At 36.9% G+C, this 14757-nt stretch overlaps 1 protein-coding gene across 3 annotated transcripts in view; it reads left to right on the top strand.

The window, feature by feature from the left end:
* The window catches only part of LOC105499042 (cilia and flagella associated protein 47), a 469827-nt gene that overhangs the window by 264250 nt on the left and 190820 nt on the right, over positions 1-14757 (top strand). For all 3 annotated transcript variants that reach the window (XM_011771441.2, XM_011771442.2, XM_011771440.2), the window contains exons 41-42: positions 7621-7691; positions 9054-9199. In XM_011771441.2, the coding sequence (XP_011769743.2) occupies positions 7621-7691; positions 9054-9199 (217 nt within the window). The remainder of the gene's footprint in view (positions 1-7620; positions 7692-9053; positions 9200-14757) is intronic.

Raw genomic sequence — 14757 nt, 5'->3', positions numbered from 1 at the left:
TCTGTAAACAGTTCTCTCTAGATTTTTATATTTTCAGCCCCTTGATTCTTCTTGATTAAGTGGCTGCTTTGTGATTGTAGATTTTGCCTGGATGGACTTGAAATAACGTCTTCACATTAATTGTGTAAAATTTATAGTATCATATGGTAAATTAGAGTCAGATCTTGAAGTGATACTGTAGTTATCTGTGAATATAAATAACGCAAAATTGAATCAGTGTAATGAAGAGAAAAATTGAGTATACTTTCAGGACTTGGAATACAAAATATGATTTCTGTATCTGAAATTTATCACATTTTTCTTTATATAATACACTGGAATGAGTTTGATTAGATCCAGAGTTCTGGGATTATTGAAGCCATGGAATCTAAAGCTACAAGTAAGGTTTTCATCTCTGTGGTATGCTCCCCAAATCAAAAAGAAAATAGAACAAACAATTATAAAAGCATTTATAATTTAATTTTTCTAGGAAAGGAAACCTTGGAAGTACTCATCCCAAATAATTACCAATTCAGCATGAAATATAGCTTAAGAAGTGTGTCTGTCATGGTCCCAAGCATTATTGATCGTTCTTTCTCATTAGTGTCATACATTTTATTTGTAATGCTACACTTCCTTAGTTCTTCTCTCAAGCCTTTCTGTGATGAAAAACAAAACAAAACAACAGCAGCCAAGAAAAACTTAAAGATGCTGAGACATTGAGTATTGGGTCAGAGGGAACATTGATCCCAAATAGAGCAGTCAGGCTCATGCAGATTAACTCTCCAAGGATAACTCAGAGTCATACATTTAAAATACTGGAGATTTACTCACGTGTAGCCCTGTGAAGACTGTCTCGTCAATCAAAGGCAAGGGCAATTCTTATAAAGGCAAAAGCCACAAAGTTTCTCAAGGAAGAGGGCTTGTCAATTAGTGCAGGCTCTTGGTTTATCATTTAGGGACTGGCATGAGATGATTACTGAGGCCTAAATCCGTATGTTGAATTGAGATAAAGTAGTCTTAAATTCCCACAAAAGGTTGTTTTTCTGACAATTCTAAAGAGAAGAAGTTACTATGGCTCCTTCATCTGGAATTCTGCCTGCATCCTGTGTAACACCTTCAGACTCTAGATCATGTAGCACGAAAGTCTGTATTCAGTTTCTGAGGGATCAACTAAACTACCAAGAGCTCCGACAATCAAATCCACTTCTTAGGCAATGGAAAGGAAGATGCACAAGGATAAAAGTGTGCCCTTTTTCTATTAGGGAGGTTTGCCAGAAATACCACACAGCACTTCTGTTTGTAGCCCATTGGCCAGATTTTAATTAAATGACCAAACCTGGCTGGAAGAAAGACTGGGAAACCTGCTTTCTCCATACACATCTAAATAAAATTAGGTTTTTGTCAGTGAGGAAAAAAGGAAAATGATTATTGGGGCAGTTAACCAAGTCTCCACCATGAAGGGACACAAAGATTTTTATCCCCAAGTAGCACAAAATAATCTAATATTTCATCAATCTGACTTCTTTGGCATAATGAGGCATTTCTATCTTTAAATATGTCTTAATAAAATAATACTTAGTAATGTTACACATTACTTTTAAAAGCTTTTTATTGTTTGTCTTGAAGAGATTTCCATATACAAACTGAAATTTAATAACATGTATTTTAAATCATGACCAGAATGAAAGTCCATAGTAGTGCCTCTATGATATATGGTCTCAATAAAATCCTAGTCTAATATCTATGTTTAATCAGCATGGTAGCAAGTAAAGCAAGAAAATGTTTTTTAAAAACTCCATAAATGAACTGGATTTTTAAAAGAGGTTTTCTCAAATGTTCCTGTTTTCCTCTACTTAGGCACATGGTAATATTGCACTTCTCCACCAATGTGGAATTTATGTGTCGACATATAGCCTATTTGGCCAATGATATGTGAGGAGAAGTGCTATATGTTATTTCCAAATGGTAACTTTAAGAACCTGTGAGAAACTTTTCATGTTCCCTTCTCTTACCATAACTATTATTGAAACACATATAGAAAGAAGCCTCCTGGTCGGGCATGGTGGCTCATGCCTATAATCCCAGCACTTTGGGAGGCCGAGGTGGACGGATCACTTGAGCTCAGGAGTTCAAGACCAGCCTGGGCAACATGGTGAAACCCCGTCTCTACTAAAAATACAAAAATTAGCTGGACATAGTGGTGGGTGCCTGTCATCCCAGCTACTTGGTAGGCTGAGGCATGAGAATCATTTATGCCTGAGTGGCAGAGGTTGCAGTGAGATGAGATTGTGCCACTGCACTCCAGCCTAGGTGACAGAGTGAGACCCTATTTCAAAAAAATAAAGAAGAAAGGAGCCTCCTTCACCAAGGATCCCTGAGTGTACCCTCCACCTTGATAGACATGTAGCATTAGCAAGAAATAAACTATTGTGCTAATCCGTTGATACATGAGGTTGTATGTTATTGCAGCATGACCTAGCCTATATTACTAACCGATACTCCTCCTCAGGTTCACATCAACTAATATCTCTCCAAATAATACATTTTCTCTTCTTAAGTGAGTAGTAAAGTATGAAATAGTAAGCATTGTTAAACTGGCTTTAAAATAATGATAGACTCTTCTATTTAAAAAGCCTCCATGAGCTGCTCTTTGTAAGCAACCAGATACATATATTATAAAATAACCCATTTGGAACCACATGAATGATAAAACTTTATATTCATCACACATTTTACTTTGTGGGGACATGATCCATGAGCATAATGAGAGCATTTAGTAAGTTCTTATTCTAATGAAACCCAAAGGAATTTTCAGGAAAGTATCAGTGTCGGCAACTAATTTTAGCCAAACCTTGAAATTAATGAATGGAACAGCTGGGCTCAGAAATGAGTACTTTGTCAATTATTTCTAATGGTTATAAGACCGGCTGTGTTTTTTTTTTGCCAGCAATATTGAGTTATTTAATCATTCAACAAATTCTTATTAAGTGACAACTCAGGCACTGGAAAAGCATAAAGATAAATAAGTCACATGTCTGGCCCTCGATGAACCAGTCACCAAGCAGAAAACAAAAATCCCTGCCAGTGGAGGAAGTTTTACAGGGAAGAAAGTATTTGTTATTATTAGATGAAAAAAATATTCTATGATCTGATAGCTTAGGAATATTGCTATCTAGCTATTATGGAGAATTTCATGGAAGAGAAGACATTTTAAAAGAAGTATTTGGTGTTTTCTCTTATTATAAACAAATCGTGATCTGAAATATGAATAAGATCTTCATGGCCAGAATCTAGAGAAGGAGGAGAACTTTCCTATGAGCATAGGAACATGGGTGAAGGGAATTCCAGAAGCAATGGGTAGGCGCATGCAAGGGGAAATAAAAGACGTATAAACTGCAGGGTCAATATAGGAGCATAGGAATTAATGTTGAAAAGGTAATAAAGTGTTTATCATTCTGCTTTGAAAGTAGTTCTCACAAACCTATGTTTTATTGTAGACTATATGCTCCATGAGCTTAGGGGCTTCATCATTAATCTCTATGTTTCAGAAGAGCTTGGCTCAGAATTGCAACCAAAAATGAAAGAAGGCCCTGATAGAGATAATTTTCTGGATCTTGATCCTTGTTTAAAACAAAACAAAACAAAAGACTGGATCCAGTGGCTCACACCTGTAATCCCAGCACTTTGAGAGGCGTGGGTGGGCAGATTACCTGAGGTTGAGAGTTCGAGAACAGCCTGACCAACATGGTGAAACCCTCTCTCTACTAAAAATACAAAATTTGCCAAGCGTGGTGGCTCATGCCTGTAATCCCAGCTACTTAAGAGGCTGAGGCAGGAGAATCGCTTGAACCTGGGAGGCAGAGGTTGCAGTGAGCCACGGTTGTACCATTGCACTCCAGCCTGGGCAACAAGAGCAAAACTCCATCTCAAAAAAAAAAAAAAAAAAAAAAAAAAAAAAAAAAAAAAAAGCTGGATTCTGGAGACTCATGATTTTAAAATATTTCTTTTTACTATACTGAATAATTAGGAACAATTAGAATTAGGCAAGTGTCTTAGTCTGTTAGGGTACTATAGCAAAATACTATAGATTGAGGGGCTTAAACAACAAATATTTATTTTGCACAGCTCTGGAGGCTGGAGAGTCCAAGATAAAGGTACTGGCAGATTCGGTGTCTGGTAAGGGCCACATTCCTGGTTCATAGATGACAGTCTTCTTGCTGCATCCTCACATGGCAGAAGGGGTGAGGGAGCTTTCTGGATTCTTTTTTATAAGGGCACTTATCTCATCCATGAAGACTCCACTTTTCTGATCTTTGGGAGGTCTTCACCTCTCAAAGACCCCACCTCTTAATACCATGAAACTGGGGATTAGATTTCAACAAATGAATTGAGGGGGTCAGGGCAGGGGAAGCCCACTCAGTCTATAGTAGCTAGTCTCTAAAGAAAGCAGAGTGAATTGAAGGCCAAATATGGTAGTTATCTTTCATGATCCTATTCTAGATTAGGATTTCTTAACTTTTAAAAATGTTATCAGGCTCTTTGGTTCTCATGAAAACAATTGCACTTTGAAGAATAGTGTTTTCTAAACACATAAAATAAGATGTAAGGATTAAGACTATCTTAGTCTGCATGGGCTGCCATAACAAAATACTAAGAACTGGATGGTTTAAACAACACAAATTTATTTCTCATTGTTTTGGAGGCTGGGAAGTCCATTATCAAGGTGCTGCAAGATAGATTTTATTCTGTGTCCTCTTCTGGTGGCTTGTAGATGGCTGCCATCTTATTATGTGCTCACATGACCTCTTCTACATGTGAGAATGGGTAAAGAGAGAGAGCTCTCATGTATCTCTACTTATAAGAACACTAATTCTATTGGATCAAGGCCCTACCCTTGTGATCTCAGTAAAGCTTAATTACCCCCTTATATTTCTCATTTCCAAATACAGTCACATTGGTGGTTAGGATTTAAATATATAAATTTAGGGGTGAGGGGCACCATGCAGTCCATGGCACAAAGGAAATGAATATTACAATAGATGATCAAAAGTATTTTAAGAGCGTAATCTAATAAAATATATACTTTATTAACAGACATAATGGTGAAGTTAATGCCTACTATACTTTAAAAGCAGTGATGAACATAAATAATATCGTAAGATGTGAACTGAGATGTGATATAAACATATCTGTGATTATTTGGTGAGCAAATCATAGATATGCTTAATACTACTATGGTTTGATTTAAATTGTTGTTAAGTTAGTGGAAGTCAAGCTGAAATTTTTTCCCCATTCAAATTTGTAGATCAACTCTGTCCTTCTATCTTAGGACTCCTTGCTTTAGACACTTCTCAACTGCTCAGGGGTCAAGGTGGTACAAAAAACAGCGAATATTTCATTTTTACTAGCCTCTAGGTATCCACTGGGCCTTTTCTTGAGAAACACCTATATATATGTCAAGATAAAATGAATCTAAAACTTAATGCTCTCTAGTTTTCATGATGCATGTGGCATTCAGGGGGCATGATGCATCAAAACTAGACTTGAACCAGACATTTTGCTATTTGGTTGAGATACAGCCTTGAATGCCTGCCCTGAATTAACTTCATGAAGGCTTATGATAAACATCTTCCTAACCCTTTTGGTAGAGGTTTGAATAAGAAATCACTTTTTGGGCCGATTTAGTCATACCCTTAAGCGAATCAATCCAATGCCATTTTTATCATTTTAGCTTGAAAAGAGATGCATACCACTACTGCAGAGGAAAAAGAAATATTACTCCTTCACACCTCAAAAGTAGTTTCCAGTCCCTGACTCTGGACCACTACTGGGTTAGCAGGAAATATTTCACTGGTTGATCTACAGTATTTTTTTTTAATATAATTGTAGCCTCTTTTGATTCTATTTTTCCCTATGATTAAGGACTTACCCTTCTTTTACTTCAACAATAGTTTGTGAGCATTTAGAAAGTGGTAGTGTGGACTGAGGTGCAAAGATTAACAAAAAGGTAAATAAGTTCTTTTCCATTCTGTCTTTGGGACACCAAAGTTTTGTAGAAATGTTAGATTTATCACTGGCTTTCTAGACTCAGACATTCATCAGGTAAAATAGAATTTTTCGAAGTCAAATTATTTCATCAAATTATTTTCTGATGTCTTTTGTAATCATGATAACCATTGGATTCATAAGCAAGTCAATACAAATATCTAGGTCTGCAATGTGTTCTGTCTATCTTTAGCTTAAACAGTCACTCAGATGTTCTGTGTTTGAGAGTCTCTTTTTGGGGATGAGGCAACTCTGATTTCTTCAAAAGGCACTATCCTTATTTGTTTCCAAGAAAATAGGTAAAGACAAGGAAAAAGATATGAAGCCCAAATTGGTCTGCTTTTCTACTCACTGTAATAAAAATGACTGGACTAGAGATTACAAGTATTGAACAAAATGAGGTTTGGAAATTATCTATATATTTTAGTCAGGCTTTCTACCCAGAGCTCTAATATCAAAGAAATGGCAATGGAGCCAAATACAGAGAAATAATAAGCAGTCTTTGTTATTCTTTCTATTCTATATGGTCTCCCTTATAAATGCTAAAATATCCATTTATTGTGTCTATAGCAACATTAAAATGTTTATCAAATGCTCAAATTATGTAAAATAATAAATGTTCTTATTTTAAAAAGGTATTACCTTTTTTATAAAAAAGATATAATTTACAGTGCTAAGCAGAATACCTGTGAGTAGAATTAAGCCACAGAATAACTGTTAAGAAGTGGTAACGAACTTCATTACAAATGTGGCGTAAAGAAAAGACAGTACAGTGTTACTCATCAAAATCAAATGGTGAAAAGGAATGGATAACTTTAGAATAACTTTAGTTGTAAAGAGTCAAAATATTTTACAGCATCAAATTCAGGGAAAAGCAGATGTCAAAGTGAGCAAATATGGGGTTTTGTGTTCTCAGAAAAAAAGTCAGGTAACCAGTATCTCTAAACCCAAATAGTAATTGACAGCTTATTGAGTAAAATAACCAAGAATACTACAAGAAGAATGATATGCGTGAAATTGATGGGTTCTGGAAGACCTGGAATCTTTCAAGGGAGACAGTTGCTTCAGGCTGTGATCTACTACTTTGTTTTTAGAAATGCAGTCGGAGATTAATCAAATTCCCAGGTCTTCTTATACCTTTATAAGAAACAAGCAAATGTGAAAATAATAAACTTAAAGAAGAAAATTTTCTCAAGAAAGCAATTTCTAGAACTACTTTTGGAAAAAGTACCTATTTAATCCTAAATTGAGATAATTCACGTTTTGTGTCTTTGGATTTAGGGTTTTTATTATTATCAAATTTGCACTTCTCTACAGTACTGTATTTTAAAGTGAAAGATAATTATTTTATCAATTTTTTGAAAAGAGTGATGGAAATATTGATGTTTATTAGTTTTCTTTTTGTATTTTTATGTTTTTTAATTTCTAAAACAATGTGAACATCAAATAATATTTGAAATATATCTATGGTCTTTTCATATCATTTGTACTTAACCATAACTTTCAAGGCTCTATATTATTTAACTAATATGAAGAATTGTTTTTGAGTTTTGTTTTTGTTGTTGATGTTGTTTTCCTATTTTCTTGTGTCAGTGATGACATCAGTAGCAGTGGGAGTGACACTGATCAGGGCTGTTGTGATTCCCCAAATCTCTTACATACCTGTGAGTACCTAAATAAAAGTTTTTATTTGTTTTCATGTCTGATTTTTATGTGCCAAGCATAATATGAAATGAAATATTCAACAGGGATGGCTACCAGGACAGACAGAGTGGTAAGCCCTGGGGATTGCTGGCTGATTTGAGGCTGAAGCATAGGTCCTGAGTCTTTTCCCTTGATGACCCTTTGGACAACTCTGCACAAATCTCTCCTTTCACTGCTGGTCTACTTCCCTCCAATGTACAAAGAATGTGTTTAGCTATATGGCCTTTCTGTCTCTTTTTTGGCTTATTCTGAATTGTTTAAACTTACTTTGGTGACAGGTATCACCAAGTTTAGAGTTGTAAGGGGAGCATTTTCTTTCATAAAATTACTTTATGAAATAACTATAGGTCTATAAAAGATGCGTATAATGATCAGTAGAACAAATGGACATAGGAACGTTCTGGTTATCTAGAGCTGTAGAACAAACCACCCCAAATATACTGGCATAAAACAATAAACATTAATAATAATGGTTATCTCTCATACATCTGGGGTGACTGGGCTTAGCTGCATGACTCTAGTTCATGGTCAAATGGAGGCTGGGGCTTGAGTCCTTTCAAAGTCTTCTTCACTCACATGTCTGGCTGTTAATGCTGCCTTTTGTTTGGGACATCTGCTGGGGCTCTTGGCCTGAACACTTACTCATGGCTTCTCCATGTGGCCCAGGCTTCTTCACGGGATCTCCTTAAGTTCTAAAGTGAGGTGAGCCAAAAAAGAAAGAATTGGCAGAATTGAGTTACTTTATTTGATCTGGTGTCAAAAATCACACTGCTTCACTTTTGCTGCATTCTAGCATACGATTTGTAAGGATCAGGTCACTAAGCCTGGCCCACTACATCATCATATTTAAGGCAATATCAAATAATGTGTGGACATGTTTTAAAACTGCTAGATAGATACACGGAGCTCCATGGCACAATAGGTTAGTGTGCCATACTTATATGATAGATAGATAAAGGTATAGATAATACATCCTTTGTTTCCAGTTTAAATTATCCATTGTACCCTGTGAAACATTGCATAGTCCACAAAAATTTGAAGATTCCTGGATGACCACTTTGTTTCGTATATCCTGGCTAATTTTACACAGTAGCGAAATTCTTTGTAATGAAATTATGTATTAAGGAATCTTTATAGAGGGTCATAATTAAGCATTGTTTAATAACAAGGTTGATCTAGGGTTACTGTATTTTCATTAACGAATATCATCTTCTAATCTTACATGCTAATGTTTTGAACATTTTTTGATACCAAAACTTTAATCACTAAAGAACAGCACTTATAAAAATATATGTCAACAAGCTCTGTTTATGTTTTGCTAGCAATTAAGTCCACTTTTATCAGAGAGTTCTTCTGCTCCATGAATACTGTTTACCTGGGAGTGAAAGGAACTTCAAGCCTAGGGCTCCGCTTTCTTCCCTTCAACATGCACGTGCGCTACTGTGTCATCATCTTGAGCAACAAAAAGGTGAGAACAGAATTGTTATCTTTGTGTTTATCACGAGCTGCCACTTTAATGGAGTAACTAACAGCAGATGACTTGAAGGCAATTGGGGACTCTTGAAATGTGGATGATTTCAGCTCTCATGTTACTAAGCAAAGAGCTTGTCCTCAAGAATATCCGGTTACACTAGCTGTGGGTAAATTTTATAATAGCTGCATAGAGCAGTCCCATGGGAGTAGAGTGACCTTTTTGTGGCTCTATTTGTATTAGTTATCCATAGCTTTGTAACAAATTATCACACACTAGGTGGCTTAAAACAAGACATGCTTATTATCTCACAGTTACTGTATGTCACAGGTCCAGATATGATCTAGATAGATATTCTGAGGAGGGTCTATCAAGTCTCCATTCAAGGGATTGCCCAGAGCTGGATTCTTTTCAGAGGTTCAACTGAGGAAGGATCTGTTTCCAAACTCCCTCAAGCTGTTGGCAAAATTCATTTCCTTATGGCTCTGGGACCCATGCCACCTACACTTTCAAAACTAGCAAGGGAGAGAGACAGAGAGAGTTAGAGAGGGGGAGAGAGACAGATGTGAGAGAGAAAGAGAGAGAGTTAGAGCCACCACTGAGGGAAGGTTTATAGCATTACCTGCTTCCAGAGAGACACTGCCATGTGTTGACCCTAGGAAGAAATTTATAACCCCCAGGATGTAGTCACAAATTTATAATCAGTTATGTACACACTAAATTGAATATGTATGCAGTGAAAAATGGTAATTGGAAAGAGGTATTGTACTTACCTGGTGTCTATGGCATTATTTACATGTGGAAAATAATATAGCCTATTAGAAATGTAAAATATAGTTTAATTTTACACTTAAAATTACCACTTAGAAGGAAAAAATGCCTTTTTATAGTAATGCTGAAACTTGTTTTTTTAAATTATTTTAAGAGTTCAGGATTTAAGTAAATTCCTGCATATATAAAATTTGTAAAATGTAGTAACTATATTGTGACCAGTAGTTTGATCAAATACTTCACAATCACTTTTGTATATTAATTTATAATATAACCCAACAAAATACTAGAGCTAATTGTCAATAGCATAGTAACAAGGTTGATTTTATTCTTTGACTTAGTCTATTGGAATATTAATATTAGCTTACACAAATTTAATATAATTAATCAAAATGTAATTAACATGTTATCTCCATTTACTAAAAACTAAATCTTGCTTACGTATGTTTTGTCCTTGTCAGAGAAAACATTAAAATAAAACAGCAATCTTGAAATTATACTGCTGTCAATTGAGAAACAATACCCTGAATGCGAAGTATTGCATTGAATTAATGTTTCTTACATGAAGAACATCTATTGTTTTACACATTGCTAATTATATTAAAAAATATAATAGTTAATCAAACATGCAAGCTTACCTAGTTAGCTACTATTCTTATTAAATGGTCCATAACTGCTTTACCATTAAGAACCACCTGTTGGTTGGGTGCAGTGGCTCAAATCTATAATTCCAGCACTTTGGGAAGCCATGACAGGCAGATTGCCTGAGGACAGGAGTTTGAGACCACCCTGGCCACATGATGAAACCCCTTCTCTACTATAAATGCAAAAATCAGCTGGGCATGGTGGCATGTGCCTGTAGTCCCAGCTACTCAGGAGGCTGAGGCAGGAGAATTGCTTGAACCTGGAAGGTGGAGGCTGCAGTGAGCCGAGATCATGCCACTACACTGTAGCCTGGGCAACAGAGTGAGACACTGTCTCAAAAAAACAAAAAACAAACAAACAAAAAAACACCTATCAAAAACTGAAATTAGATGTCTACTTGATAATTTTCCATGTATAAAATTGAAACATTGCTACTAACACTGTTATCAAGCAAAGACTATTTCTTTCATTTTGGCTGTTCTATTTGAATTTTCATATAAAGTTGAAAAGATTTAAGGAACAACTATTTGAAAACAGAATAGTTTTATAGATCTTACATTAATGTTCATAGAGATTCTTAACTAAGGGAGAAACCTATGAAAGCCCTGAAAATTCATGCTATCAAATGCTAGAGAGCCAAAAAGTTTTTGCTCCAACGTGGAATGGAGCAAATTAGGTAGAAGAATTTCAAGCAGAATCGGGGCCCAGTCCCTGATGAATTGTACCTTTTACGAGGAGGAGTTGACAGACCCCTTTACAAAGCACACAGACATTGCAAAACACACCATGATGCACTGATAAAACCTTGGGGTTCTGTCTTCACTGTGGTGTCTAGCATGTGAACACCCACTCTCTGTGATTCTGGGTTTTTATGCAGTAAGCCACTTGGCATTGCTGAGCTGACCTGTGTAAGGGAGGCAAGGGTATCAAACAGGATGCCTGATTTGGGGGTTGAGTTAACAGTGGGTTTCAGCTGCAACCATTTGCTGTGGTATAGCCAGCCCCTTCCCAACAAACCTTCAGTGTTTTTTATTGACTTGACCCAGAGCCTTCCTTCCACCTGGTAGATTTATCTTCTGGCCTTTTTTGTTCTCTGTCTACAAACCTTGGTTAGAACAAATTGAGACCAAAGTCCAGGCGTTGCTGAATTGAAGAAGCCAGAAGGGAAGTCAGCATCCCAGAATAACTTATGTGAATCAGTCAGCCCCACACCAGGGTGCCATATACCAAAGTGAGTTTCAGCCTTGCCAAGTCAACTTGGAGGTTAACAGGGAAAGCACACCCACTCCCAGGAAGAAGACCCTGCAAGACTTTCTTGTCGATTTATGGTCTATAATAATTTAGCCTGGCCGGGCGCGGTGGCTCAAGCCTGTAATCCCAGCACTTTGGGAGGCCGAGACGGGCGGATCACGAGGTCAGGAGATCGAGACCATCCTGGCTAACACGGTGAAACCCCGTCTCTATTAAGAAATACAAAAAGCTAGCCGGGCGAGGTGGCGGGCGCCTGTAGTCCCAGCTACTCGGGGGGCTGAGGCCGGAGAATGGCGTAAACCCAGGAGGCGGAGCTTGCAGTGAGCTGAGATCCGGCCACTGCACTCCAGCCTGGGTGACAGAGCGAGACTCCGTCTCAAAAAAAAAAAAAAATAATAATAATAATAATTTAGCCTAAGGCTATTAAGCACCAGTTGTTAAGTATATTAAATGTCACTTTGGCCATCTGCCATATATTTGCATAAATCAATGGGGCCACTCGTCTGATTCTTTCCACTATCAGTCATTTCATTCTCTCTTAGTCTTTTGTGTCTTCCTGTGTCTGGTGATGCAGAGATTAAGTTGGCAGTCTCTAATATGCATATATTGAAATATTTTCCAAGGATGTGCAATTTTTTTCAACTATGATGAATGTTTGTAACATTAATACAGAATTTAACAGTACTGATTTTGCTTGTTTATTGAATGAAGGTAAAAACATTAAATTATATAATGCTAAAATCTTTATGTGATTTTATATTTAAACAGACTAACTTGAGTTTTATTAAAGATATATTTATAACTTGAGGAATTGAGTATTGAGGACGCTTTCTTTTTTATTTTTTATGATTTATAATGGCAAGTCCTATTTCATTTGTCCTTTGATTTTTTTATTCAATTTGTCACAACTGTTTTTCTTTTTCGAGGGAATGAGGATAACTACAGTCCTCCCTACAGGTGACGCCCCTGAGTTCCTGGAGAAACATAGGCAAGATGAAATCCCATTTGGCCTATAATTACTTTGAAGCATTTATTAACCTCATAAAGCCTGCTGCCAGTATGGGGACAGGTTATGTCGACCTTGAAGTCTCTGTCAATGTGGCATATACTCACAAAGTTACAAAGATTCTTAGCTCCCTTCATACTGCAAGGCCTTTTTGCTCTTCAGCCACCCTCCTTCCTCCTATTAACCAGAAAACCCTCATCCTACAATAAGCAGTGCAGATTTTTTCAAGATAAACATGAAGAGAAAATCTGAAAATTAGAATTTTGTACCTAATTGTCAGTTATTTATTTTGCTTATCAACAGTACTATCAGATAGACTGTAGAGAGTCCACATGCCTGAGGTACCAACATTTTAGCTCTAGGGAATATCACCTCGCATGGCATGGCACAGTTGAGGAAACAGTAATTTCTATTTTCCAAAATCAATACTATTTCTATGGACACTCATTCTACAAGGAAGTTGTAGAATATACAGAATGACTACATCACATTTTTAAAAGTTTGTATTCTTCGAGCTGGATTTCAATAATTTCATTTTATTATTCTGCTCACTCTTCCCAACATAGTTTAATTCACCAACAGTATACGGCCAATTTTCTACGCAGAGAGAGAGAGTGAACATATGCAAAGTCCATGATCTTTGCACTCAAGGGACTTACATTCCAGTTGTATTAGTCCATTCTTACACTGGTCAGCACTTCGTCCCAACCATTCAACAAGTCTCTGTGAAGTTCCAAACTTTCCCTCATCTTCCTGTCTCCTTCTGAACCCTCCAAATGGCTCCAACCTCTGCCTCTTACCCAGTTGCAAAGTCCCTTCCACATTTTCAGGTATCTTTATGGCAATACCCCAATTCTGGTACCAATTTTCTGTATTAGTTCATTCTCACACTACTATAAAGAACTACCTGAGACTGGGTCATGTATAAAGAATGGAGATTTAATTGGCTCATGGTTCTGTGGGCTGCATATTCTTCTGCTTCTGGGGAGGCCACAGGAAACTTACAATCATGACAGAAGGAGAAGGAGAAACAAGCATGTCTTCACATGGCCAGCAGGAGAGAGAAAAAGAAAAAGAGTGAAGGGGGCGGTGCTACACACTTTGAAACAACCAGATCTTGTGAGAACTCTATCATGAGACAGCACTAGATGAATGGTTCTAAGCCATTAGAAACCAACCCCATGATCTAATCACCTCCTACCAGACCCCACCTCCAACTTTGGGAAATGCAATTCAAGATGATATTTGGGTGGGGACACACAGCCAGACTATATCACCAGGGGAGAAGGCAAACTTGCATAGTGCTGGCCTACCTCACACAGAAACTTTGCATGAATTTGAAGTATAGGTGCCTCCTCCTGGTGAATGAGAGAAGCTTACTGGACATATGGCACAGTCCAATGAATTAGAAAAATACATCTCTTACTCAGTGGATGCTGCTTTGTGATGGGACATCCTTGTCCTTGACAAAATGCCCCCAGGCAAGGCATACTCTTTGCTAGTACACATAGTATCCTGAAACATGTCCACTAATTTCTATAAAGCAGTAGACAGATTGTGACAATTTCTAGAATAGAAAGGAGAATTCATTTCTATATGATAGTGAAGACAGGGATAATTGATTAATACAGGAGTTTGATCAAGGATGAGTTGCCAATAAAACAAAGAGACTGGGCAGAAGAGATGTGTGCTCCCAAGAAGATTCTATGAACACAGCAAAACAGCTAAGTATGAAATCTCATGGACACAAGGATTAATGATTGTGAGAATGGTTTATTGGAAGTGATAGAAAATTGGATGGGTAAATCAGACTGATATTGAGTAGGGCAGTTAATTTTAAGTTGAATTATTTGTAATCATTTTAATTATTATTGAAGCAGGA

Source organism: Macaca nemestrina, chromosome X (genome assembly GCF_043159975.1).
Source record: "Macaca nemestrina isolate mMacNem1 chromosome X, mMacNem.hap1, whole genome shotgun sequence".
NCBI lineage: Eukaryota > Metazoa > Chordata > Mammalia > Primates > Cercopithecidae > Macaca > Macaca nemestrina.
Note: the sequence above shows the minus strand (reverse complement) of the source record. Positions and strands in the feature narration are given on the sequence as shown.